The 26,097-nt window shown below is 34.9% G+C and overlaps 1 protein-coding gene across 8 annotated transcripts in view; it reads right to left on the bottom strand.

Annotated features, from left to right (window-relative positions):
* Nucleotides 1-26,097, bottom strand: part of SBF2 (SET binding factor 2) — a 255,910-nt gene that overhangs the window by 121,730 nt on the left and 108,083 nt on the right. For all 8 annotated transcript variants that reach the window (XM_080593227.1, XM_080593222.1, XM_080593223.1 and 5 more), the window contains 3 exons: nt 17,115-17,228; nt 15,344-15,454; nt 13,412-13,517 (listed from right to left, as the gene is read on the bottom strand). In XM_080593227.1, the coding sequence (XP_080449353.1) occupies nt 13,412-13,517; nt 15,344-15,454; nt 17,115-17,228 (331 nt within the window). The remainder of the gene's footprint in view (nt 1-13,411; nt 13,518-15,343; nt 15,455-17,114; nt 17,229-26,097) is intronic.

Raw genomic sequence — 26,097 nt, 5'->3', positions numbered from 1 at the left:
ATACATATGCTGGAAATTTTTGAATACAGGCTTCCTGACCTTCACTGTTTTCAAGTATTTAAAGAATCTGTAATTTGTCCTAAATTATCTGACATCCTACATCAACAAATGTATCATTCTGCTGCTTCCTGTTGTTGTAGAATTTAAGTATTTATTTAAGTATGATTTTAAAAAAGTGTACTTGACAAATTATTAACTGTCTTCTGTATTGCATGAAATCAAAATATTGTCACTAACATCTTCAAACTTTTTTAAAGAGTTATAAACACAAGATTTGGATTTTATATTCAACTCAACTAGTTGAATACATTATTACGCCAATATGCTACTCTTGAATTACTGGACACAAGAAAAAGCGTAATAGACAAAATAATCCATAATTTAGCCAGACCAATCCCGGAAATGGGTCTACAAAGACTGAAAAGCCTCTCTGAAAGGACAGTGGAGATTGTATAGCACAAGTTCTGTGCCAGGCAGCATCACTCTCTAAAGGTAACTGGGAAACAAAATAAAGAAAAAACACAAAACTCTTTTCATTTTTATTTTTAGAAGTAACTGCAAAGCACTGCTAATGAATGAATTACATGCTTAGCTAATAAATAAGTGGCAGCAGTTGTACTCAATACTCATATAGGTAATCCTTGCCAAAATGCATTTGTCCACCCAGTCAAAAAATTAGACCTTATCTACAATCAACTACAAGCAGTTTTTAAAAAAGTGTTATGTCATTCAGTTCAGGATCAATTTACATTTAGCAAATTATGCAGTTCTCTTAGAGTAGGACGGCACTCCATACTACATGACTAAATGACAGACAGACTTGCTCACAAATGGGGAACAATCTAGCTGTGCCAGCACAGAGTTTTGTGAGGGTTAATTTATCCTGCTGTCTGGCTGGGTAACACGGAAAATGTGTCAGACAAGTGCCCCAAGAGATTAATTTATTTGGACTTTGTCAGACTAAGGAGGAAGAGAAGCAGTTTCAAAAGCACAGAGCCTTCAACTAAAACTCCCTCAAAGAATGGAACACTTCACAAATAAAGTTTTCTTACTCATTTCTAAGCACACAGAAGCAAACAGTGGGTGTGACATGCAGTACCAAAATCAAAACACATTTTTAGAAAGACAGTTTGGATTTTGGAATGGAACCGAAGGTAATTTAGTATCCAAACCACAAATGTTGCATGTTCTCTATAAAAAGCAGAGCAAGACAAAGACTTCTCTGCAAACCCGTCTTCATGGAGGGTGGGAAAAGGGAAGGCACAGGAGGACCATACAGAAAGATTATGGTATAAATACCAAAAAGGCCAACTGATTATTCAACATTGTATCGAAGAGACGGAAAATGGGTATAACAAAAAAGGCCCTTTCAGCTGACGCATAAATATTCCTACCACTATTGCGCCCTCCAAGTCTAACAATACTGTGTTCTGTCTACACTGATATAAGCAAATGGTTGTCATCCGAACTCAATTATGCAAGCATGAGAAAACAGGGCTCACAGTATATGATCTACCTAGGAAGACACATAGCTATGTCTGTCATTTGCATGTTGATAACACTTTGTTATTATCAATTTCATTAAGACCCTCTGCAGACCTACTTAAAAGAGGAACAAAAGCCCCCTGGATTTCTTGAGCCGTCAAACACAAACTATTTAGAGAACAAGGTCTTCATCTCTGAAAGACAGAAGTGCAAAACCATTTCATATGCATAGTTTTAAAGCTATACACATCCAAAACAAGACTAAGACTAAGATAAGCTCAAGATTTATGGCAGTGTTGAGTTTTTTCTCAATAAAGCAGAACAGACAATGGAAGGTAAAACAGACCAATAATGCTTGAAGCATATATTGAAAGTATTCACTTGGCAGCGAGGTAAATGCCAAATTTACATGACAAATCATTTTGAATTGTACAAATGTAACCCATATTACCAATGAAGGTTTGCAACTGATTGTATGTCTGATTGTCTGTCTCATATAGACAAATTTGATAGGTGCTGGGTTTGTATTTTATTATTTTGCTTTTTACTGAACACACACCAAAACCAATTCCTGTAAAGAATAAATGCCAACAGAATGTCAGTCAAAGCAGGTTTGCATATAAAATTAAACTTAGAGCTGTTAAGGGAAAGATATTATTTAAGGTTTCTTTCACCTACAGGGAAGGTAGCAAAGAATATTTCTCTAATATGAAGCTGTTAACTAGCAAATTAGAACTTTTTTTTTCTTTCACTGACTGTTCATATATGGATACATTATCATTTGAGTAATAGTCTGTTTTGCTGAAATACGATTTAATTCACTTTCACGTCTCATCTTTTGCTTGCTTACTTATCTAGTAAGATACCTAAAACAGAAAGCTATTTGGTTTTGATGTTTATCCCATACATATCTAGCCCCGAGAAAGATGCAAGTAGAAGTACACAGTAACCCTGTACGAACCTAACATCAGTGTACAGAATTTCTTTATTACTCTCACAGGCCCAGACTCAATGAACCAAAACACATTGAAAGAATTTTGTAAAAGAATTTTGACTGGACTAGGATAACAGACACATATTAATGAACTAAAATGCTGTCTGAATCCCCTAAATAGAGGAGAGGTATCCATTTACTCCATTGGGAGCAAATGGATACCCATAATTTGACTGGATTCATTTAAAACAAAAAATGTCTTTTGACAAACAAAGCAGAGAGGGAGCAATACCATGAAGATCCTTAGAAAGAAAATATCTAAGAATGAGAAGAGTATTGTCGTTCCTGAACTGTACACAGGAAAAATGGTCAAAGATACATAAGAAACTGCAGACATATCTGTTTCCTGTCTAAGGACTACAAAGTCTTTCTCAAGGGACAAAACTACTGCAGCCTTACATTAATGGAATCAAAGAAATGCAAAGACAGCAAGACCAGAGGTGGCTGATCAGGATGTTCTCTTAAAGCCATCTTCAGACTCTGTTGGTTGATACTCGTGAAGCATAAAACCACAGGTAGTCTTGTTAAGAAAAAGAAAACTGCAGAACACTATACCAAGGAAAAGTGAATAAAGTCTCTTTAGTTTCTTAAGTATTTGGATTTTCTTCAAAATGTTTAGAAATCAAAAAAAAATCTTTGTGAAATCCTCTGAGATCTTCCGACCTCCCGAGATACTGATACCTCAGCACAAACTACAACTAAATAGCTAGCAATTCTTCAGCAGTAAACAAAGGATGAATGTTCTTTTTAGTTAGTCTTAAGTGTATTCATCATATGTGCTATAAATCTATGCACGCACTAGTTTAGAATAGTTGACTAGACTGTATTCTGGTGCATGACACGCCTGCTCCGTACGTTCTAGCAGAATGAAGGAAACTTGATAGCATGTGCAACTCCCCTTGCCAAAACAACAGTGAAAAGAATAATGGTGTGGGATGCACACTGATCTATTTTGAAAGAAACCTGCAGGTATCAGGAGCTATGTTGCAAAATTCTCTGTGTGGGGTGGGGAAAAGAAGCAAACACAGATCAGCCTGGGTCCTCAAGAAGAGGGTATCAGACAGACCAGACGGTTTTGTGTTACAGCATGGGGCTTCATGATAGCTAGATATAAAGAAGTATGTACTGCTAAACAATTTGAAGGATTTTAGAATTGGGTAACAATACATCCACGATGGAGAGTAAGAAGCAGCAGAAAGAAAAACGTTTGCTCATCCTGCTATGTTCTTCCTCAACAGAAATGTATGAAATTAAAGAGCTTACATGCCATGACACATACCACTGAGGAAAGAACCACAACCCTTTAACACACCAACGCCTTAATGTTCGATAAGTATGGCAAACATTTTCTTTTTTATAAAGTATTTTCACAGTAGAGCATGAAAAGCTCAGTTTATATTTCCATTTTAATTAAACTAAACTATACTGGATGAAAATATATTCCTGTAGTTAACTATTTTCCTGATGGCAACTGTCAGAAGTTAAAATAATCAACCACTGCTTTCTTTAATCGTAGTTCATCTTAAAAATTCATTAAATTCAGTAAGACTTGTGAAAAGGCAAATTTTCGTACTATACTAATGAATGTAACTGTTGTTTTTCCTACATTATAATCACTGACTAATGACTTAACTTAGATATAACTTCGCCTTTGTTTCCATTTTGCACTAACAGCTGGTTATCTGGCAATCGAAAGACCTAATGTAGTGGTGATGTTGAGTAAATGAATGAACCAGGGAATGAGGAAGTAACTGATGTGTAAATGAGTAAGTAAAAAAGACTTATCACCAATAAGGTTTTATTTCTATACGATGTCAAAAATATAACTAAATTTAAAAACAATATGTTGAAAAAGAAATTCAGCCTGTAACCTTGCCAGTATAACAGAAAAGAATGCAGGTATGAAGGCATGCAGAGCTATTAGTGTTATCAATCAGAGTGATACTCAGTGGGGTTAAGAACTTAAATAGTTTCAGAAAAGTCTTACTGAATCAGTATGATATAAATATATATATATATAAACATATATATAAATATATATATATAATACTAATATCTACGTATTTCAGATTTAAAAATACCATGTACTTATTAAAAAAACTATATTAGCAAAAGTTTAAGCATGATCTTACAAGAAGAAATATATGGAATGAAATTCCTCTAGAATTGCTTTTTTCTCTCCTCTTTAGTACAAGTATTAACACTAAATTTTTGAAATTTAAATATCTTACAATTTTAAGTGCTATAAAATTTGCTACGGAATAATGAAAAAAACTATTTCTGCATTCATAAAATTCAGTATAAAATTCATAAAATTCATAAAATTCAGTATAAAATTCATTCAGTAAAAACAGAAAGACAAGTAATCTGTTCTGAGTACGATCTGTTTCAGTTTTTTCTATAAGCAAAAATAAGCTTCTTTTACCTGTATGACTACTTGTTTATTTATTAGACATTTGCTTTTTGGAATTTACATTTATCTCATCTCTGGGAAACATTTATCTGTTTTCACTTTTCCAAGAGGCATCTTCTAAAGTTCTACTCTCAGTAGAAAAAATGTTAGTTACTCTCTTCTCATATATCTCAAAGGACATTTCCACTTAACAATTAAAAATATCACTTCATTGTTATAGAACAAAAAGTAATATATAATTGTACTATTTTTCATATTGGAAAAGCTTTGTAAAAACAGCTTATTAAATACAGGCACTTAAATATACAGTTTGGGGTTTCTTTAACAGTAGTATTTACTTACGCTAGCTAACTTTCTTTTGGGAGGTTTATACTTTGCTTAACATGAACTACTGCATTTTTCATCTCACTAAAAATCCATTAGTGATACAAGACTGGACTGCATAAAATGTAAGTGTGCATCTTATTCCATGTGATTTTTGGTTCTGCTAAACAGCAAACACTACAGGAAACATCAGTCCCTGCCACCCAATAAATTTCGGAGCCCCTCTCCCCTGCTGGCTGGCATTGTGGCACCAGTGCCATGCTAGTGGACAACACAGCTCTCCCTCAGTGTGTCCACACATGCCAAATGTAAAAATGTGAGCAGCATCTACTGAAGGCTGCTCTAGTGGCTGTCATTGAAAGGGATGGTTTTATCCCACCCACAAGCATTCTTTGAACCTGCATTAAAGCTCACAAGAGTCCAAGGTGAGCTAGTTCCCGCTCAGAAAGATGGATCTGTTCTCGTGGCAGCACTTAGCTATTACACCGCCTCAACCACAGCAACAAAACACAACCTGAGGCTGCTCACAGAAAACAGATGCGACTTTGGAGTGCAGAAGAGTCCCTGCCCAAAACTCACTCTCACAACATCCTTTTATTTCCAACGGCTCCAAAAAAATGCTGTCTTTTTGTTCTGCTGTTGCAGCAGTAAGTGCCCATTAGCAGTAAAGATGCCATGTCCAAATCCCTCAGTAATCTATTTGTTCTCTGACAGATGACAGAAATCTACTTGGAAAGCTTGAAAGGCAAATTCTCTTTCGCTGGGTTATAGAGCTAATCACAGCTCACTGGCCATTGTGATTTAAACTGCAACTACAACAAAGCCAGCAACATCCATTCATGCAACAGGTGGTGCCAGGTCACAGAGGCTGGAGAGTACACAATTTATTGAGATCAAAGACTGGTTAGATGTTTCTTGATTATATACTTCAATACAACAGTCCCAAATTAATTTAATCATACATGCTGTTGAATCTCAACAAAGGGAATATATGTTCCCATCTTACATTACATACATCTCATGGAAAGAAAAGAAATTAAATGAGTTGTGTAAGAAGTTTGTAATCAACCTGATAGAATCACAAAAGTTCTGGCTTGTATCACTGACGGCTCATCACAAACATGGGATGCAGAGAAGTGATGCAAGAACATTGAGGATCTGATCTTAGTGCATCTCACAATTATAAATATTACTGTACTGAAAATGCTGCATTTGGTCACTTCATACAACATTGGGCAGATTAAATATCTTATTGTTTAGCTGGCCCTACATTAATTCTGAACAAAATACATTATTAATATAAAAAAATCCTGCTCTATTTGAAGACACGGGGATTTTCTTAACAGTTGAAGCCAGCTAACATGCAGGCTCTGCATCCCCTTCATAATGTTTCTCAGCAATACAAATATGCATATTATTTGAATGTCTTTTCCCATTTACTCTGTAATTCAATATAGTCTTCTGTTGACATAAGGTACTCTACAGGAGAGGCACAGGAGAGGCTGAACATTGTATCTCCCTTAAACCAGAATTAAAATAATGAAAACTATTACATTACAGAACACATTCCTTGAACTGTGAACAAATGTAGTCAAAAGCAAAAATTCTGAGTATTTTAATATATCCTGGATTTAGAAACATGGAGTTAGAGGGTCTACAAGCAGTGAAAGAGTCTAGCCCTTTACTGCCACAGCTACATCAGACATTTCTAAACCGATCAAGCTTCATCTTAAATGTAGTGATACTGCAATCCTACTTGTCATTGCCACTCAAAACAGAAGGTGTTTCAGAATTTTTTGTCCTCTTATGTTAGAAATCATTTTTAATTTCCATCTTTAATTGATTTATGACCCTTTTATATTAGTTTATCCTTGGTGCTCACCATTTTCTGTAGCATAAGGAGGTGTACCCTTTTTCTCCTTTCACATTTTTTTAATCCCTTTCCTATATTTAGATACAACCAACACCATGTCTCTTAGGTGTAAGTAGCCTAACCTAGCAGTATGCACTTTACCCTTAAGGTAAACTCTCCTTTGTTCTTACTATTGTAGTACATCAACTCCTTGCCTATTCCAAGAAGCAATCATCTATTTTTTCAGGGAACCTCTACACAACCAGAAATGAACTTGCTAGAAACTTAGCAACCAACCTCTAATTTGAGCTAGGATATGTAACAAATATCAAAGTCTCCTGAGGTCAGTAATACATTAAAAAATATCTATATAAGAGGAAATTAACTAAATATATAGTCCATCAAAGCTGATTATTCTATTAGGAATGAAAGCATCAACCATGAGCCAAATTCTGTTATTATTATATGCTCTGCAGATTGTCACACGCTGGAGCTCATTTTTTCTAGTCTGATGATTTTCCCACATTCTATCATTCTAAAAAAACCAAAACATCAGAAGGGCATTACTATATATCAGTCATCATTAACCTCTCTTCACTGCTTGAAAGTTCTGTTGTACATTGGATTCCCTTGATATGAACCCAAAAATGTGAAATTAGTATGCTGAAAACTTTATCATAGCTCTCTAAGTGGTAAGTCCCAGTCTATTAGAGGAAAATCTTTAACTGTCTATCACTATCACCAACAACAGTGGGTTAAAAGGGAAGACTCAGCACGGTGATTCCTTTTTTTTTTTTTTTTTACTTAAAACTGAAATGCAACATTATAGATGATCTCCACCAGATCACTTCTCTGTATGCTCCATAGATCAACAGTTGCTGAACTTTGTAATGTTTATCTTTGTGATACATAAACTATTATGTTCCAGTAGCTCACATCATGACTTCGAGGTAGTGCACTGGGAAGCAAAAAATAAATAAATAAATAAAAATGTTGGGAAGTTTGTTAACAGTTGAAGCCAGCTTTATTGCAGCATACTGACAATCTGACTTGCATGCATGTTCTAAGATCAAGAAAAATCTCTTCCTCGGGATCAAACTGCACCGGGCAAGAAGGGGTGCACGACTACATCTCTTGTAGGACTTTCACTGTTAGTAGCAAAGGGATCAAACCCTATCATTAAGAACTAGTATCAAAATACCAACTTTCTCAAGACTTTTAGAAGGTAAACAGTGGAAACTGAAGAACCACTAGCTGCCAGGGACCAGCAATGGCAGACTGCTCCATAAGAGAAGGCGAGACAGGTGCCACACAGCAAGCCCAGACAGCCAGACAAGTCCATGGTGATAAGAAAGGTCTGAGGTCCATTAAACAGAACAAAGGAAATGTGGGGATAGGAAGACAGTCCAGGAAAGAGACTGAACAAGAAGCAAAGGAAGGAAAACTCTTTTGTCTTTGACTAAGAGTTTGGAAAGTAATGTTTGGAAACATTAATTCTTAAAAAACATAATTTTTCCCAATTGTTCTGATCAGTTTAGGAGAGTGATTCATGCTACCAGTCCTTGAAACATGCAAGAATTTGGTTCTTTAGGAAAAACTGCCCATTGAGTAGATGTAGGCATATTTCTCAGATACAAATGATTGACAAAGGTTGTGCTGAATAACCACACCGCCACCAGGATGGAGAAGGCAACTGGGGCTTGAGTTTGGAGAAAGAAAATGAATTTGAAGCAGAAACACATGAATGTATTTTTAATATAGTAAGAGGGACAAAAAGAGAAGCATAACAAAAAACCTCCTTTAAGCCAGAAAAGTGCAAGAGTGTTCTAAAGGTTTAACAGACATCTACCATCTCATTAATAGACAATGAGAAATAGTAAAGTATTTTAAAAACTTCTAGATAATATGAACCATTTTGAAATGCAGTATTATGATCATTGTTTTTCCAGCTAATCCTCGTTGATGAAATAATTTTTAGGTGTAGTGATCCAGGCCTGGCTTTTGTCACATTATTCCCATATATTATTATTATTAATTTTTTCAATAAAAAAGAATCATTTATGATTTAAAATGTCAAAGACTGATGTTCCTTATTATGAAGCTTAAAACATTTGGGGATGTTTTTCCCACTTGTAGCTTAATGCTAAGTAAAAATAAAATTTCCAGATATGCTGCAAGCTTGGTAATATAGGGAGGGTCATCCTCTGACACGCTATCCTGCCAAGCAGAAAAAGCATGATGAGACTACTATTGCACAATATTTCTCAAAATAAATGTTGAAATTACTTTTGTATCTATTCATAGTGGTAAATTTTGTCTTGCTGCCCATCTTTCTCAAAGAGCTATTTTTAAAAAGGTGATTTAATCAGTTCACAAATATTTTTCTAACTACTCCTCATTTTTCTATTAATAATTTAAATAGGATTAAATGACTTGTACCAGAAAAGAAATAACTGAACATATCGTTACTTGACAAAGAGCATAGTCAATATTTGTGTCCTGAACACAGGCACTTGATGGAATCACAGCTGTCATTAAACTACTGTCCAACACTCTGCTGGACAACAGAAGTCAAAAGCTTTTGCCCAGGTCAGTAGAGACAAACATGCATTTAGCTTCTTTGTTTGTTTGTTTTATTCCACAACCTTTGCATACAGATATAACTCTTTTCCAGTAAATCCAAACAGAAATTTCACATTAACAAACCTTGGCCTCTAGAGAAACATAACAATCCTTTCAAAGAGATACACCACCTACATGTGAAAGGAACTAGGGCTGTTCTGTAAAGTGGCATACACTAAGTAAATGCAAACATTTTTTAATTTCTGTCCTTACAAGACACAAGGTGAATCTACTATTGTGCTATATTCTCAGATACTCAGACAAAAAACTTTGAAAGGGACATCAGCTGGGAACTAATGTTCCCACTCTACAGAATTTTAAAAAAGATTGGCCTCCATCACACCACAGAATAGGAGAGAGACAGAAAGAGGAGCTACACAAGACCATCAGATAGGTTTCTCCTATAAGATCTGAAAGTGTTGTAAACGAAAAAATGATGCCTCAACAGAAAAGATGGGGTACTGGGATAATTTTGGAATAATATGTTTTTTCTTCCTCCTAGGAACTTGTATGATCTCCTCAGAGAAACACGATGTAAGCCTGTAGATTCTCTGTGTGATGATGTGCTGAGTTTTATAATCACATACTTTCCTCTATCTTTCTCTTCTTCAGGCCAAATGAAGTGTCACTACCCAGAATTGTGAGTAATGAGCAAGCTTTCTTGCAATTTCTCCCTTTCTCTCCATCTCCTGCTGATTTTTATATCCTTCTTTCATACCCAGTATGTACAGCATACTTGGAAGGGGTACTAGGTACTTACATGCTTACTGACTCTTGTACTCCTTACAAGCCACCATAAAGCAAGAAAGACTGGACCTCCAAAATTTAGTGCGACTTAGGGTAAGAAAAGAAAGCAGTAAAAATATAGAAATCAGACTGTTCATAGCAAATATGCTAATGGACAATGGGAAAAGAAGAGTAAGTCAGATGTGCAGACACTAGAAAGTGTAAGTGATTTAATAAGGAATTACACAATTTCAAAAAATAAAGCTAAATAATTACTGATAGCTAGCACAACAATCTAGGAGTCCTGGTCACACTCCAAACTCTCTAATACTCTTCTATAGTATCTTCAGAAAGTTACATGACATCTGTCAACATTTATTCATTAATAAAACGTGATTAATAAAATTGACTTAAATCCCATGTGTCTGAAAGTGATTTTCAATTCTCATATGAAAGTGTTGTTATTCACTTTTATACATGAGTGGAATTTATAAAGCTCACTCTGCACACGAGCTTATTAAGAATGCAAGAGGAAGAGATGGCCCTCTTGATTTCCTCTTCCATATTTACATTCCCACTCTCCCTTCACGCAGCTTCTCTCTATACATCTGATGCATACAATGACATTTCAGATTGCCTTTGTTGTTGGTCTCAGATCAATCCTGAGACATAAAACACAACCCAGGTTTGCCACACAATGGACAAGTGTCACATGTTAGCTAAACTAAGCACTGGCTAAAAGTCTTGCTTTCTTTGACATTTTCAGAACTGTGAATTTACAGTAACCTTCACTAGAATTGCCCCAAATAAACTGCCTTAACTTAGGTACCTCATACCACACTTACAGTATAAGCATACCATACCACATGACATACCATACAATACTTACGGTGCCTCATGCCATACTTTACATTTTCACAAAAGAGAAAATGTTGTTGGGCCTTTTCATGTTTGAACCATGGCCTGTAGTATGCTCTGAGTAATATTAATGACATAATAACCCAAGTAAAACCTGACTGTGGTCAGGATAAGTAGCATCTAGAATACATTAGCTGCATTTTTTAATTTAAACCACTATCAACAAAATAATATTCCATTTGGAATAATATTCTTTTAGGAAGGATACAATTAAACCTTACCAGTAGTAGATTACATTGTACTTATTTGATCTGATACCGCTTCCTGTGACATAAGTTTTAATGGTTCTGTGATCTGAAATTTTCTGTTGCCTGGATTTTCTACTGCCAAACGACTAGGTCTTACAACTAGCTGGAGTAGGAAACACAAGTTACTACTGCGTTGACAAGAATAATTTCTCCGTGGATGCTCAGCAAGAGTTATTACACAAAACTAACATTTCTCCAATATTTTTGAAGCATTCAAGAACATGGCTTCAAGAAATAAACACTTCTGTTTTTCTCTTTCATGTGGTGACCAGAGTGCAGCTAGTTTTCAAAATCCAATCACTTAGATGTATTTTCTGTGGCTTACGAAAATGCATACTGGCTGAGAATTTGGGCCATATTCCCCCAGCCTCTTTCATGCTTAAGTAAGGTTTAAGATTTGAAAGCAGTCTCTTAAAAAAGAAGAAAGATGATCTAGCTACATTGGAGTATTTTAAGTATCTACATTAAATTTGGTTCCCATTACAAAGGATCTGTTTACAATTGCTTACTGTACACTAAACTCTCTATTATGACTGACTGGGGAAAGTAGTAAGAGCTTACCAACCCTTTTTCAAACAATATATACTAGACTTTATCTTTAAAAATAGTAGTTCTATGAATGAGACTGGGAAAAGATTTTCACTGTTTTATTTCCTAGAAGGAAGGCAATTTCCTCAACATGAGTCTAGCAACAAAATTTGCTATACAATTTATCTGCTTTAACTCCTAGTCCTCATCGTGTTCTGAGACAGAATGATCATCAGCCTGAAAAAAAAAATCCTCTCCAGATAGCAGAAAGGAAATTATTTTGCCTTAATAAGAGAATGTTATTGGCTTGGATATTACCTCAGTATGTAATTTTCTGCAAACTATTTATTTAATTATTTAATGATTCTTATTTCAGCTATCTTTCCAGTCAAATTTCACACCAGGTTTTATTGCAAACTGTATCCTTAAGCACATTGTTTCTCTTTCTGTAGAATATATGAAAGAGAACTATCTCTCTCTTTCCCCCTCGGGATGCTTTTTCAAGTTCTCAGACTTCTCTTCACTATTCTAACTGGTAAACTGGTAAAACAGCATGTGTCCTTGTTTTCCATTTATGAGAAGATTGGACAACAACATATATTCTGAGGCCACTTAATTACTTAAGACTAACCATGAGGCTCACAGATTCAAAGAAAAGACTATTGATTTTGCCCTTAATCCATTGCTCCTACAAGTTTGTGCTTCCAAGTTACTTCAGAAGCCCAGGAAAAGAAAGCTAAAACAGATTGTTAAAATTAAACGAGAGGCATGAGATTAGTGTTGAGGTACCCAGGTCATAGTTACATGATGCTGTTCCTGTAATGAACAAGTAAGCATTTGCTGAGGATTGTGTTACATCTTCTTCATAAAAGATATGAAAAGATAGATGATAACAGAATAATACGAATTCCACGTAGTTACCAATATCACTATATACTATCTTTTATATGAGCTTTTCCAGTTACAATAGTTTATTAACCTGCTTGGTTTTGTCCAGTTTGTACAATAACCAAGGGGTGGAGAATCTTTTTCCATGAATGTCATTGTAACCAAAAAGCCTGCTCACAGAACATTTGCAGACAGCAGATAACATTGCAGATATTTTACCACAGGCAGGAAGTACAAAAAGTTTATAAGAATGTCTGATTAGGGGGATAAAAGCGCTATTAGTCATTCTTTCATTCAAAAAAAATATTAATATTTACCATGTAGCTTTCTTGGCACATGATTTGAGCTGAATGAGAACAGAAAATAATTCACTCTGTAGTTTATTTTTTTTTTCAAGTCAGACCTAGACATACCCAGTTGCTGAAAGAGAAGAGCCACACTGGTGCCTGTAACAGGAAGACTATCATGTAGAGGAGTCTGTATCAGTTGTCGGTCTCCAGCTCCCAAAGAAAACAATTTCTGTAGAAAGAATTTTTTTTAATTGAGTATAAATTTAATTTATACAGAATAAATATACTGTTGTCATACAGATAAGTGATTCATCCTGCAAAAATTCTGTATACAGAATCTTAAAATCAGTACCAATAACTGAACTGACCAATGTAGATCTGAAATATCATTTGAGGACAACTGTATGTCTCTTTGAATGTATAGCCTGATAGTGCCATCCTTGCATGTCCATTGAATTAGACAGGCTAAATCTATGCGTTTCTTGAGGACCTCCAAATTTGTTGACACAACCACTTTCCTTGGTAGCCTATTCCAATGCTGTGCAACCCTTTCAGTAAAGAAATTTCTCCTAATGTCCAACCTAAAAGCTTTGCAGTTGATCATTTCAGCATTGGACATAAGAACAATCTTGGAGGTCCCTCAAGGTCTTCTGGAGATAGACATCAAAAGAGTGTTCCTGTTCTAAGATACATAATTCAGATTTATCACTGTAAGCACAAAGCTTAAGAAAGAAAACAGAAAAACTAATTTTCTGGTTAAAATGAAACTTTGAAACTAAGAAATTAAAGTTCCAAATGAAATACCATTTCATTTGAAGAAAGAAAGCAGAAGGCAGAATAGCCAGAGGAGCATGCATTTTCCTCCCTCTTCTAGCAGCAGAAAAAGACACTGTTGAAAGCCCTGTTTATGGATGGGGCTAGGGGAGAACAGGATAGAAGGAAGAGCTAGAAATCCAAGTGGACCACCAGAACCTGTAATTTGAGGTTCAAATACCATTGGAAATGGGGGCTCCTGACAAGATATAATCTAATTACTCCCCTTCACAGCTGAAAGGCTTGGGATGCAAAACGACAGAGACATGGTTGCCTGGAGAGCAATCAGGTAGATCTTGATTAAGCTAAGAGGAGATTTTGCCTCTTTTAGAGCTAAGAGAAATACCAAAGTAAACAGGGGTATGGGTAAAAAAAAGAAAGAATTTGTGATTTGTAGGATTTCAAGAAGACTGGTAATACATAGGTTGGGTATAAAGTGTGAGAAAATGCATATGAAATCTATCCTCAAATATTGCCAGTTGCATTCTTGATTTCCAGGTATGTTTCATGATAAGGACTACAATTTCCTACTAATGCTACAGCATAATGCGAAGACCAAGCAAGTAAGACCCAACTGGCTAGAAAGAAACCTAAAAATATATAGGAATAAGTTATTTAAAGTAAATCAACAAACAAACCTGACTTTTTGCTTGCAGAAAGCCAATGTGAAATGCAGAAAGGAGTGTATTTACTGACAAACTTTTTTCTTATTTTTGAATGTGTGGGTTACCAGGAATATTTAATGAATTCTGAAAAAAAACCATGTCCAAGTAATTTTTTTTTATTTTTATTTTTTTTAGCATTTGCCAAAGGAAAGTCCATTGGAATCCTGAACTGCAACACGGAAAAGACACAGGTAGATGAACTAAAGGAAAGGACATGTCAAAAATGGCAAAGGAAAAAAAAAAACTTCAAAAATCCATAGCAAGCACAAATACTCCTGAACACACATTATTATTAAAAACTAAACTTACACAAACTGCTTGATTTGTTACTGTGCCTTGTAAAAAGCCAACTCAGTGACAAAATTAACCCTTTGACCTTATCCTGGAATGGAATTTTTGCTGTCTTTAGAAGACAGGCCACAGGGAAAGCACTCACAGGCCACAGGGAAAGCACTCAGCTGAACTATGATCTTTTTTCAACAAAAATATTTAAAGAATTTATGTTTTGTTTTCTTCATAAATTAAATTAACTGGAAAAATATCCCCCCCCCCCCCCGCTTTTTTTTTTTCCATTTACCTGAGACCCTCCAGAAGCAGGGACAAGGCATGAACAGAGATTTGCAATGAGAGTCTCCAGTGACACATTCAGGCTGTCCACATACACAGTATAGATCAGTCCCAGGCATGCCTAGAAAGACACACAAAATATGTTAGCCTGCTATACAGGAAGGGCACACATCAAATTACTTAAAGATATATGTATATAATTTTTTAAAAAGTGTCTTAATAGATAACTTAGTGAAGTACATTCCAATCTAAGACAAAGTAAGTTGCTATCAAAGCAATCACTCATTAAAAAAATTAACTTGGCTACTTAAAAGTGATGTATGTGTTGGCAGGTGCAGATATCCTCTTTTGTAGAAGAAATTCAATATTTAATTATTTGAGTTTGTTCAATTATATAAAAAGTGCTTTACTACTAATTACTTTTTAAAATGATAAAATCATTATAGTTTTGTCTGCACTTTGAATTCTCTGGACCTAAACCTGACTGGTTTCCAGAGTAAAACACTGATGAACCAATGAGCTTTCGATGTTCACTGTAAAACTAACATCAAGAATCAACAATTCTGTACGTTGTTTAACTTGTATTCTTTATTTTATTATTTCAATACAAGCATGTTTTTAGAATGAATAGCATATTAACATTTCAGCATTTCTGTATTTGTTTTGCATGGATTCAGTTTTGATTGAGAAATCACGATACAGCTTTATCATTTTTAATTTAATGTAAGATAATTTAACATTATGTTCCAAACAGCCTTTGAATAAAAGGAAATAACTCTGTCCCACAACATCCTTTTGGTGCCTTTTAACTGCTACAATTTTGATAATTCAGTAAATATCTTAGGAATTCTCTTCTTAGACATAATTCCAACAGTAACTTTTCATACAACACATAGTTAAGCTGAGAAACTCCTTGCCATGGGATGTTGTAAAATCGAGAGTTAAGAAATTGGACAAATTATATGAAAACCCATACAATTGACACCTCTGGTTCAGGATGTCATTAAACTATAATTCACACCAGACTAGGAAAGTATTCTGTGTAATTATTTCTACAGCCTGCCATTTTTTTTTACACATTTGGCACTGCATTTGCTAACCGATGCTAGCAGACAAAATACTGGGTTATGTGGATTGTTAGTCTGAGTTGGTACAATCATTCTTCATGTTCAATGACAACTTACTGTCGAATGATTTTCCTCCCTTGATCTGTACACTGAAGTATATTTCTTTCTGTTAATATATATTAGCTTAATAAAAATTTAAACTCTTAATTTCTCCCATCAGCCATATCTCATCGGCTGAAAGTGATCCAAGATCCTAAATCTCCGTTATGAATCTTAATTTTATCTGGAAGGAGCTCTGACATGTTTATCTTATAAATGAAAGAAAATTTGGATTCCACTATTAACTTATCACTATTTATTTAATCGATTATCATTAATGTGTTATTTTTACCTAAGCAAGTTAATTTTTGTCTTAATAATTTCCCTCAACATATAGTAATCTGAGCCCAGAAAAATCTCTATTTTTTCTTCTACATAGATTTAAATGGACTTGGAGTGTTAAAAAAAAAAAAAAAAAAGCACTGCTTTAACCTATAGGGGCTATTTACTGTCATAAACATTGAATTTTATCTAGTTCAATCTAAGCTCTACTTTTGCTGTTAAATTCCCAAATCAGTCCTGAGATGCTTTAAATCAGAGTCCTGTGACTGCTATTCATTAAAAACAGATTTGTCTGCTGACAGAGATTATAAATAGCAACGGTAAGTTCTTTACCCTGAAAATTTCTGGATAATCTAGTCTGGACACCAACACCAAACTTTTAGGAGCAAATACTTCAGCAGGCGGAATTAAACCAGACTCCTCTTCACCTTCGGTTTCTTTTGTTCCCTTGAAAACAGAAACATTTCAATTAATAAGCCATCTCTAGGTAAAATTTTGGCATTCTTATAAGAAGTCCACATTTCTCAGGATTTCAAAAAGACTGTTAACTAGGAAAGAAGTGTATGCCTTGTTTGAAACTAGTAATGAAGTCAACTAAGAGGAGATCATTCCAATGGTTACCTGAACTTTCTAAAACCTTCTAGATGTAGTTCAACTTGCTAAAACTCATCTGTAAAGCCATGCCCCGGTGTATCTAAAATAAAGTTCCCTGAGACAAGGAATACAGATATCTGTATCTGGATCTATATAGTCATCTCCAGCCTGATCCACCAAATTTGGAATTTCTTCACAAGAAAAGTAGTTCAAATTTCTCAATAAGTTTCTCAATTTCTCAAACTTAGGAACCACTATGCTTCCAGTTAGAAAAAACAGAATGGTACAATGCAGATAAACTTGCAGTTGTTCATGATATTGTGCAACTTTCTATAACCTCCTTGCCAGCATTTATTTTTCAGTCACAAATATTTTATTATTAACTCCTGGCCAAAACTAAATATGTCACTAATTATTTTAATTTCTGAAATTCCTTGCATTCTTTGACAAATTCATTAACTGAGTTAGTTTTCAAATGACAGACAGTATGCTCGTTCCAATTTTTGCATGTAATTCTCTCCACTCCTACACCACCCACCAAATTTCCAAGTGTATTATTTGTTCCTCCAAACGAGCATTCTTTTAAGCAAAAATCACTGTACTATCTTAATTGGGAACACGAGAAAAATGACTTCCCTTTCCATCTGACAACATGAAATATCGGCCTTCTATTTCTATCATGTTCCTGGTCAGCACTTCAGTTTATTGAAAATAAACAAACAAATAAATAAATAAATCCAACTTCGTGTTTCTACTAAAAGAAAGAAACCTGATAAAATTGTCTGAAATGCCAGGAATGCTGGGAATGAACTTTATTTTACTACCTCAATTCAGAATGTATGGTATCTTTAAGCAAATGAATGTATCCAATTAGAAACTGGAAAAAAATATAACTACTTTGAATGACTTTATAAATGATTTAATTATGAAAAACATTCAGTTACTATAAGCCAAAATACAGAGCTCCTGTTGCTAATTCTCTTTTGTCTTCACCCTTGCTCCTTCTGAACAGGAGAAATTCAGGCTCTGACATGCACACCCGAAGTGATGAGCAGTTTACTTCATATTTATAATTTCAGATAATTACAGGTAGCATTCTGATCATTAGCCACACTTCAAATAACCTTTATTATACTCACTTGAGTTTGGTATTCCAAAATGGAATATCAGTTATGTGAAGTTGAATGTCATAAACAACTGGTAAAAAACACTGCACAAAGTTGCTACACTTAGGTACAGAATTCTTTCCTTGCCCATTCTTTAATAAAATTGCATAAAAACAAAGCAAATAACCAAACTGTTTAATCATGCAAAGATTCCTTATTCTCAACATGACACAGCAGGATGAAAAATAAGCAAAGACATTGGACAGAAAGATTCCAGAAATAGAAAGCAACAGTCACATAACAGTTTCAGTATAGAAGGGAAACTAGCACACCTACTGATTTGGGGGGAATAAAAAAAAAAAACAAAACACCGATTTTTCACAGCGTCACACAGACTAATATTTAGCTCTTAAAAAACAGAATTGTGCCTCTTGGAAGCTGCTCAATGGCTCTCAAGTTCTGTGTCAAACTACACTAAAGCACTTACATACAAATGCACACAAATACTTGTACTTTAAAAGTAAGATTCACATGAACATGGGCTAACACACATACCTTGGTGCTCTATTTGCCTTACTATACAGACCTGAAAGACTATGTAATGTTTTGTATTTATATCAGAGGAGAGACAAACGCTATAAAATATTTCGGTGCTTTTTTATACACAAAGTAAACAAGATTATGGGGTTCCTGTAAAACTGCCTGGGGTTCCTCAGGACACTGAAGTTGGGTGGTATTCACTTAGTCTATAGTCTCTCAAGATATCAAAAATTGTATAGTCATGCTTATATGTTAGGAGTCAAACAAAAGGCTCATATGTGGCTTAGTATCCTATCTTGAATGTCACGGGCACCCCTGAAAAAGAGCAAGCTCTGCATGGCCATTACTCCAGCATGCTCTCCCTACCTCCAGCAACCACCATATACCACTAAACATATAAAAAAAAGCCTATTGGATCAACTGTTCTAAAGAACAATTATAAATTCTAGGCATAAAAGTAGCAGCTTCTGGCTAGCCAACAAATTTTGGACAACGACAACATTGGGAAAAATGAATTAAAACTTATTCAACATTTCTCAAGGCAAAGGAACATGGAACCTTCTCTAGATGAAAGCGGTACTAAGATAATGAAAACTCAGGATCCATAGACAGGGAAGAGATTTCTATAAAAGGTCATTTTCAACAAATCCACTCAACCTCATATCAAGTCCTGTCTTAATTCATAACTAAATACAACTTAAAATTTTAAGTGCACAATAGCAGCACAGTATTGAACTGATAAATCATTTAGACTATTAAAACAATTTCTCTTACTTCAAGATCTACAGACAAATGTAACAACGTGACTACAGCCATATTCCTTCCCGAGCTAAGCGTTCTGATAGGCAGGCAGGCATATTGGCAGAAGTCAGGAAACTAAGCAGATATTCATGGCAAACACATGACTTCTAACCTACTTTGAAGCAAAGTATTAACAGCACATGCATTCTCTAGCAATGTTAAATACAAAGTGGTAAAACCACAAACTTAATTCTTTCTAGTTGTACTTCTCTTCAGACACATGCACATTTCACCTTTTTTAATTCTCTTTCTCATCTAAGGAAAAAATATTCTCTAAACAGAACGAACAATATCAAGTTTTGTTCTTAATAGATTTTTATATATAGCATTCAGTTTACAAATAAATTAATAATAATTGAATGTTAAAGAAAACCTTTCTAAGCATACATAAATTAAAAGATAAAATTAAATGGTTTCAAAAAGAACTGGGATAATGCTGTTACTATTTTTTTAAAACAAATCTAGTTAATCACTACAGTTTTCCTTTGGCACTTGTACTGGTTGGAAGAAGATGATAATTGTATTTGGCATACTGCTGTGAGGCTTCCCCAACATCTTTCGTCTATGTTGTTGGCTAGTAGTTTTTCATATTATGGTAGAGCATATTCAGAATTTTCTTAATTTTAATTATATTTTCAAACAGATTCCTTTTTTCCCCTCCCTCTCTACCTCTACATATAGACAGACTTTTAAAACAGGTAAGATGAGGAAAAAATACCACTGGGTAGCAAAACAGTACTCCAGATGTTTAAAGATCCATTTAGTTCAAAAAGTGATAAATATTTAAAATCTAATTCAGAATCATCTGTGACTTTAGAACAGAAACGAATAAATGTTCTGTGTTGTGTTTTTTTTAAACATCAAATGAGTTAAGGTCTTAAAAAAAAAAAAAAGAATGACTCTTGTCAGGCTAAGGAATAGGTAACAGACCGACCTAACTGTATTAATGAAAGGAACTGTATAATAATGTGCGATCATACAAGTTTTCACAATATTTGGTCACCTGTAATTATAATTTGATTGAAGTTTATTTGATTGAAATTTGAGTTTGACTGAAGCTCCTCAGGATCCTGTCCCCTGCCTGCCAATGCCAGAATCGTCTTTGCTTCCATATCTTGAGTTGGCTTCTAAATTAAGTTACACAGGGAATCTGCAAACTATGGCTGACTCAAGTCCATAAAGCAGTTGGTCCAGAAAAACCCACCAGATAATACTAAAATTCTTAATATGTTTATCACAAAACTTCTTTATCCACAAAGTCTCCAAGCTAACAGAAACCATCTTTGTATAAATCTTTGTTCCTTGCTCAAGTATTTTTGATTGTGACAGTCTTGGCATCTGACACATGGAAGGTATATAGGAGTCTTTTTCTTGTTTTAAAGGCTGCCTTTTTTCTTTTAGACTCCACTGTATCCCTTGGATAAACGGATATATTGGCACTGCCAAACTGCTAACGTTAGGCATTTCTCAGACTAATTTTAAGTTGTCATATTGCAAACTGTTGGGAAAGTATAGACACAACAGCACAACAATGAATGTTAATACTTATCTCCCATGAGATCAAAAATCATAAAAAAAATCAAGATGATGACCAATTCTAAAACTACATAGAGATTTATATCTTTAACGTTTTTAAATACAATTAAATAGGCATGTATATGTTATTGGGTATGCAAGTAGAACACAATTGAGGATGTATCAATTTAAGTTGAAACAGAAAAATCCGATCTGGTTCTACAGCAGGCTGCTTAATTTGTTTACCCATGGTTTAGGTTTTTTTTGTTTGTTTCCTTTTTCTTTTCCTTTTTACCAATGAATAATACATAAAAACATAATGAACTCTCAAAATAGTGAACATTCTTTTGAAGGTATGATGCAATTTCATTTTGCTCAACTTGTTTGCCACTGCTGTATAGTGAACTGTTCAGAGACCGACCAAGAAACTGTGTGGCCTGTACATTTACAGCAAACCAATACATTCTTAAAATTTCCATGAGTTTTAATGAATGTACACATCCACACCTAAACTCAAAAATTCATATGTCAACTCCTGGCAATACACAGTAATGAGTTTTTAGGTTCTTACTTAAATGAGAATACAGAGCTAGAGAGAGCACGAGCGCATATATTCCAACTGTTTTCCTTTCTTCTCGTATCATGTGAAATGGACATTTAACATGTTTGTGTCCCAAACAGATGGGTTTGAGGTAAACTGGAATGTACAATAACCAGATACAGAACTAACAGAATCACTTTATAGTTCATGAACTTTGTCAATAAAAGTAGCCAAATTAATAAAATGTATTTGTGCAAGCATTTGAAAAAAAAAATCCCTCAAAACAATTAGAGTTCAGATGACAAAAAGAAAAAAAAAATAATCAGCATTAATCACCTGATAGCTAATAGCTTAGAAAAATTAACTGTGATCAGCATTGTTAATCATTACTCTGCTATTTATTTGTTTGCTTGTTTTCTGAGAACTATTTGTTCTTCAGTTCAGCCAAGGGATGTATATGGCATTAAGCCCAAACTAGACAAATTCAGACTAATTATTCAAATATTTTTAATACAGGAGGTAACTGACAACTGGAGTTACCTGCCAACAGATCAGGCGCAATGTCCCAAATCCACAGTCTAGAAAATGGTTTAATACATTTTTAGACGTAAATAAAATCAAATACTTGTGGGCTTGATACACATTATTAAGTAAGGTATTACTTTGCTTTAAATTAAACTATCAATAACAGTGTCTTTTTGCTTTAATAAAACCTCCACAGCTGTGAAAAAGTGTAACCAACTGGGCACAATATAACAGGTGCAGTTAACAAAATTTACTTGAGATTGTTTCAGAAGTTCATCACTGCCTCCTGTTCCTTCAGCATACTGTATGCACTACTTGGCAAACCTGAAGCAGGAACAAAGGTGAATATCAAGTAATCCCACTACATTTTCTATCCTACACATTTTGCTTGCTTTAGATCATAAATATATATTCACAGTTGAAAATTATGAGTTTCAGATGACATCTTGTAAAGGCCAAGAATAGTGTAATTGTTTAGTTTCCATGCTTAGCATCAAAGGAGCGTCAGAGAGACGTTTCGTTGGAGCTACTTTGTGTGCTTGCTTGCCAAAGCAGCAGCACTCACACTGCATGAAACATGACAAGAGCGGAACCAATCAAACCGAGTGCAAAACTGTTAAAAAGTCCTTTGGATCAGGTCCTTTACTTACTGCTTAGTTTTACTCTTTATATACTTCTGACTCCTGAACCTGATAGCCTCACATGGAAACTGGAAACCTCAACATCTGACCAAAAACCAACACAGCAAATGCAAAGTAAATTAGTTGCTCACAGTTAGTCTTAAGGGACAACAATAAAAGCAGTAACAACCAGGAAATCAGCGTGCTAACTGAAATACGTTCAAATAAACAAGTGGAGGTAGCTCTTCATGCAGCAGTTACCTAACTTATGAAACTCTTATGCTAAAAAACACTGCAAGTAACAGAAATGCACAGGGGCCATGAGAGGATTGGACATGTTCATGAAATTCATAGCGGTTACTAAACATGCAGCAGGTGTTTGTGGCTCAGCTGCTCCAAAGACTGCAGAGGAGGGAGCACCCATGGAAGCACCACACGTCACATTCCTCTACTCCTCCCTTGACATTTACTCCTATCCACCTTCAGAGACAAAATACTACACAAGATGTTTTTTCCTTTCTGCCCCCAAATTATAGCTTATTTTCTTCCAAGCATTTAGAGTAACATATTTGAATGTATCTTACTTTATTATATAGGTTCACAATGTTACTCAGAGATTATAAAGCAATATAACTTTTCTAGCATACTATTATATTCAGTGTTTGATGTTATGTAACAGCTTTAAGAACATATTAATTCTCTGTTGTTACCCAAATCACAAACACACAAAATACTAATGCAGGGTTAAGCCTAAGTTAGAGTTTATTAAATACAGAAAAAAAATCAATTAGGTGAATATTGACCTATTTTTGATTCCCATACTTCTTCTGATGAACCAAATTTTACAAACGAAAAAGTGTATACAATTCTAAAACCTAAACTGACTTAATTTCAGACTTGGCCTCATTTATGGGGAATAGAGAAGAAAAATAATTACAGCATCCATATAACGAGCAAATAGCTCTTTGTAGCAGAACGAATTAATTTCATTTCCTGTAGCTTTATGTCAATAAATTAAAAAGATTTGTGGATTACCTGATGTCGGACAAGGGCTTATAGTTTTCCCTCATGTAGCAGTGGACTATAAAACATCTCTTTCTGCTTCCTACCCACTTACATACTTAAAACCTACTGGAAGGAAATCTCTGCTGTCAGTCACGTGTGGCTGATACTGGACCTGTTTTAAACGTTCCTTGTGGAAAATGAACAGATAAATGGATATTTTCACATAAACTTCAGTTTCAGCTTAAGAAATTACGTTAAAACTTTGAGTAGAAAGAAGTGAATGATTTTGTGTTACTTCAGTGAAAAACAGCAGCTCATTTAAAGGCAACAGACATGGCAGCCAAGTAAACAGATGAAAGCAGCCAACTTTACTCATGTTAACCGTATCTTTTTTTATTCAACAGACATACTCATTGCTCTGATTTAGCCCTCAAACATTAAGGGCTCGTCTTTAACTTGCATGAACCCACTTTTGCTACCACAATCAGATTATTTTAAGATGTCAGCTCTGCTTTTAACAACTGACATTTAACTTAAAAATAACAAACAATCTAGCCAAAATCTACATTAGGAACTGAAGTAAATTTTTAAAGATTAAAATGACCTACCAACATAGTCCAAAAAAACTGTTCGTGCTATTGAATGTAGGTGATCTTAAGGGACTTACCCAGCTTGAGAACACATGAACAACTGTTCATTCGATGTTCAGCTGAATTTCAGCACACATGAACCATAACCATCCTTCCTCTTCTGTCTCTACCTCCATCTTCAGAACCTCAACATGTCTGTCTTGAGTTTGTATGCCCAAATCTGCTACTTATCAAACCTCCAACATTGAAGACTTCTAGAAAAAGCAACTCTGAACTGTAATCCAACTCTCCAAGACTATCAGCTGTCCATCTGCTCTTCGTTTATGTTGGCTCTGATTCCCCTGGAAGGATGACTAGGTAGTTCCGGGTCTTTGAATCACATCTGCACCACCTCTGTGAATTGCCTTTGTTAGGGACATTAGGAATCTTCAGGCATCAGGACAACCCAGGCATGCTGATTGTACATCTCCACTCAGGATGCACATGCCATTCAAGTCAGTGCATTTAGTTCTGATTAACATTGGGCAGAGAAGAAATATTAGGTTCCTTTTCATTTCAGAGTGAGGAAAACCCATTTAAACTGAAGTATTAATAGAAAAGTCAGAAAATACAAAACATTTGATGTAGCTTTGCAGTTCTGAGGGTGGAAGCTGGCAGGCATAATTTCAAACTTGAAGGAAATTAAAGGTTGGACATGGTGCTTAGGGACACGGTCTACTGGGTAATATTGGTGGTAGGGGTATAGTTGGACCAGATGATCTCAAAGGTCTTTTCCAACCTTATTGATTCTATGATTCTATGAAATATGAACATATAGTGAAATTATAGTTGTACTTTTAGTAATTCAGTCAGTCAGAGAGAATGAACATCTGCCATTACAAAAACTTTCACTGTAGTTCTTCATAATAGTTATAAAAACAGTTTGCCCTTTGCAAAACTTTGCACAGAAATTGTGTCAAGGTCAGCAAGCCCTTTGTTTTTCTACTAACAGCACAGTAAATGAGATTTGGAGACCATGAGTGATTCCTTATTTTAAGAAAAATTATTTGAAGCTCTAGTAATCTCATGCCAATTGCTCATTTGGGACAGATCCCTTTCTCTACACATCGTTTAAGCTTTGCTGGCCTTGTTTGCAGCCAAATAGCTGGTTTATTAAAAATCAAAGGCCAAAAGCCATTCAGCAACAATTCATTTTATTTATTTTTCAGATTGTGCAGACACATGTACCCAATAAATTCTAAGACACGTACAAAATTTAAAATAAACTTAGCAGAATGCCTCCAAAAGACCAATCTGCATTGATCAGTCTGCTCTACTGAACTAAAACCACAGGTGAGAAATATACTTCATGGCTTGTCTATGCACACTAGATCATAGCACAGTAGCTACATTTATACCGGAATAATTATACTAGCAAAAAAGCCATTATCTTGATTTAATCCTTTCAGAACAGGAATAAACTGTACCACTTCACAATAG

This window comes from Anser brachyrhynchus (genome assembly GCF_964034855.1).
Source record: "Anser brachyrhynchus genome assembly, chromosome: 5".
Lineage (NCBI taxonomy): Eukaryota > Metazoa > Chordata > Aves > Anseriformes > Anatidae > Anser > Anser brachyrhynchus.
Note: the sequence above shows the minus strand (reverse complement) of the source record. Positions and strands in the feature narration are given on the sequence as shown.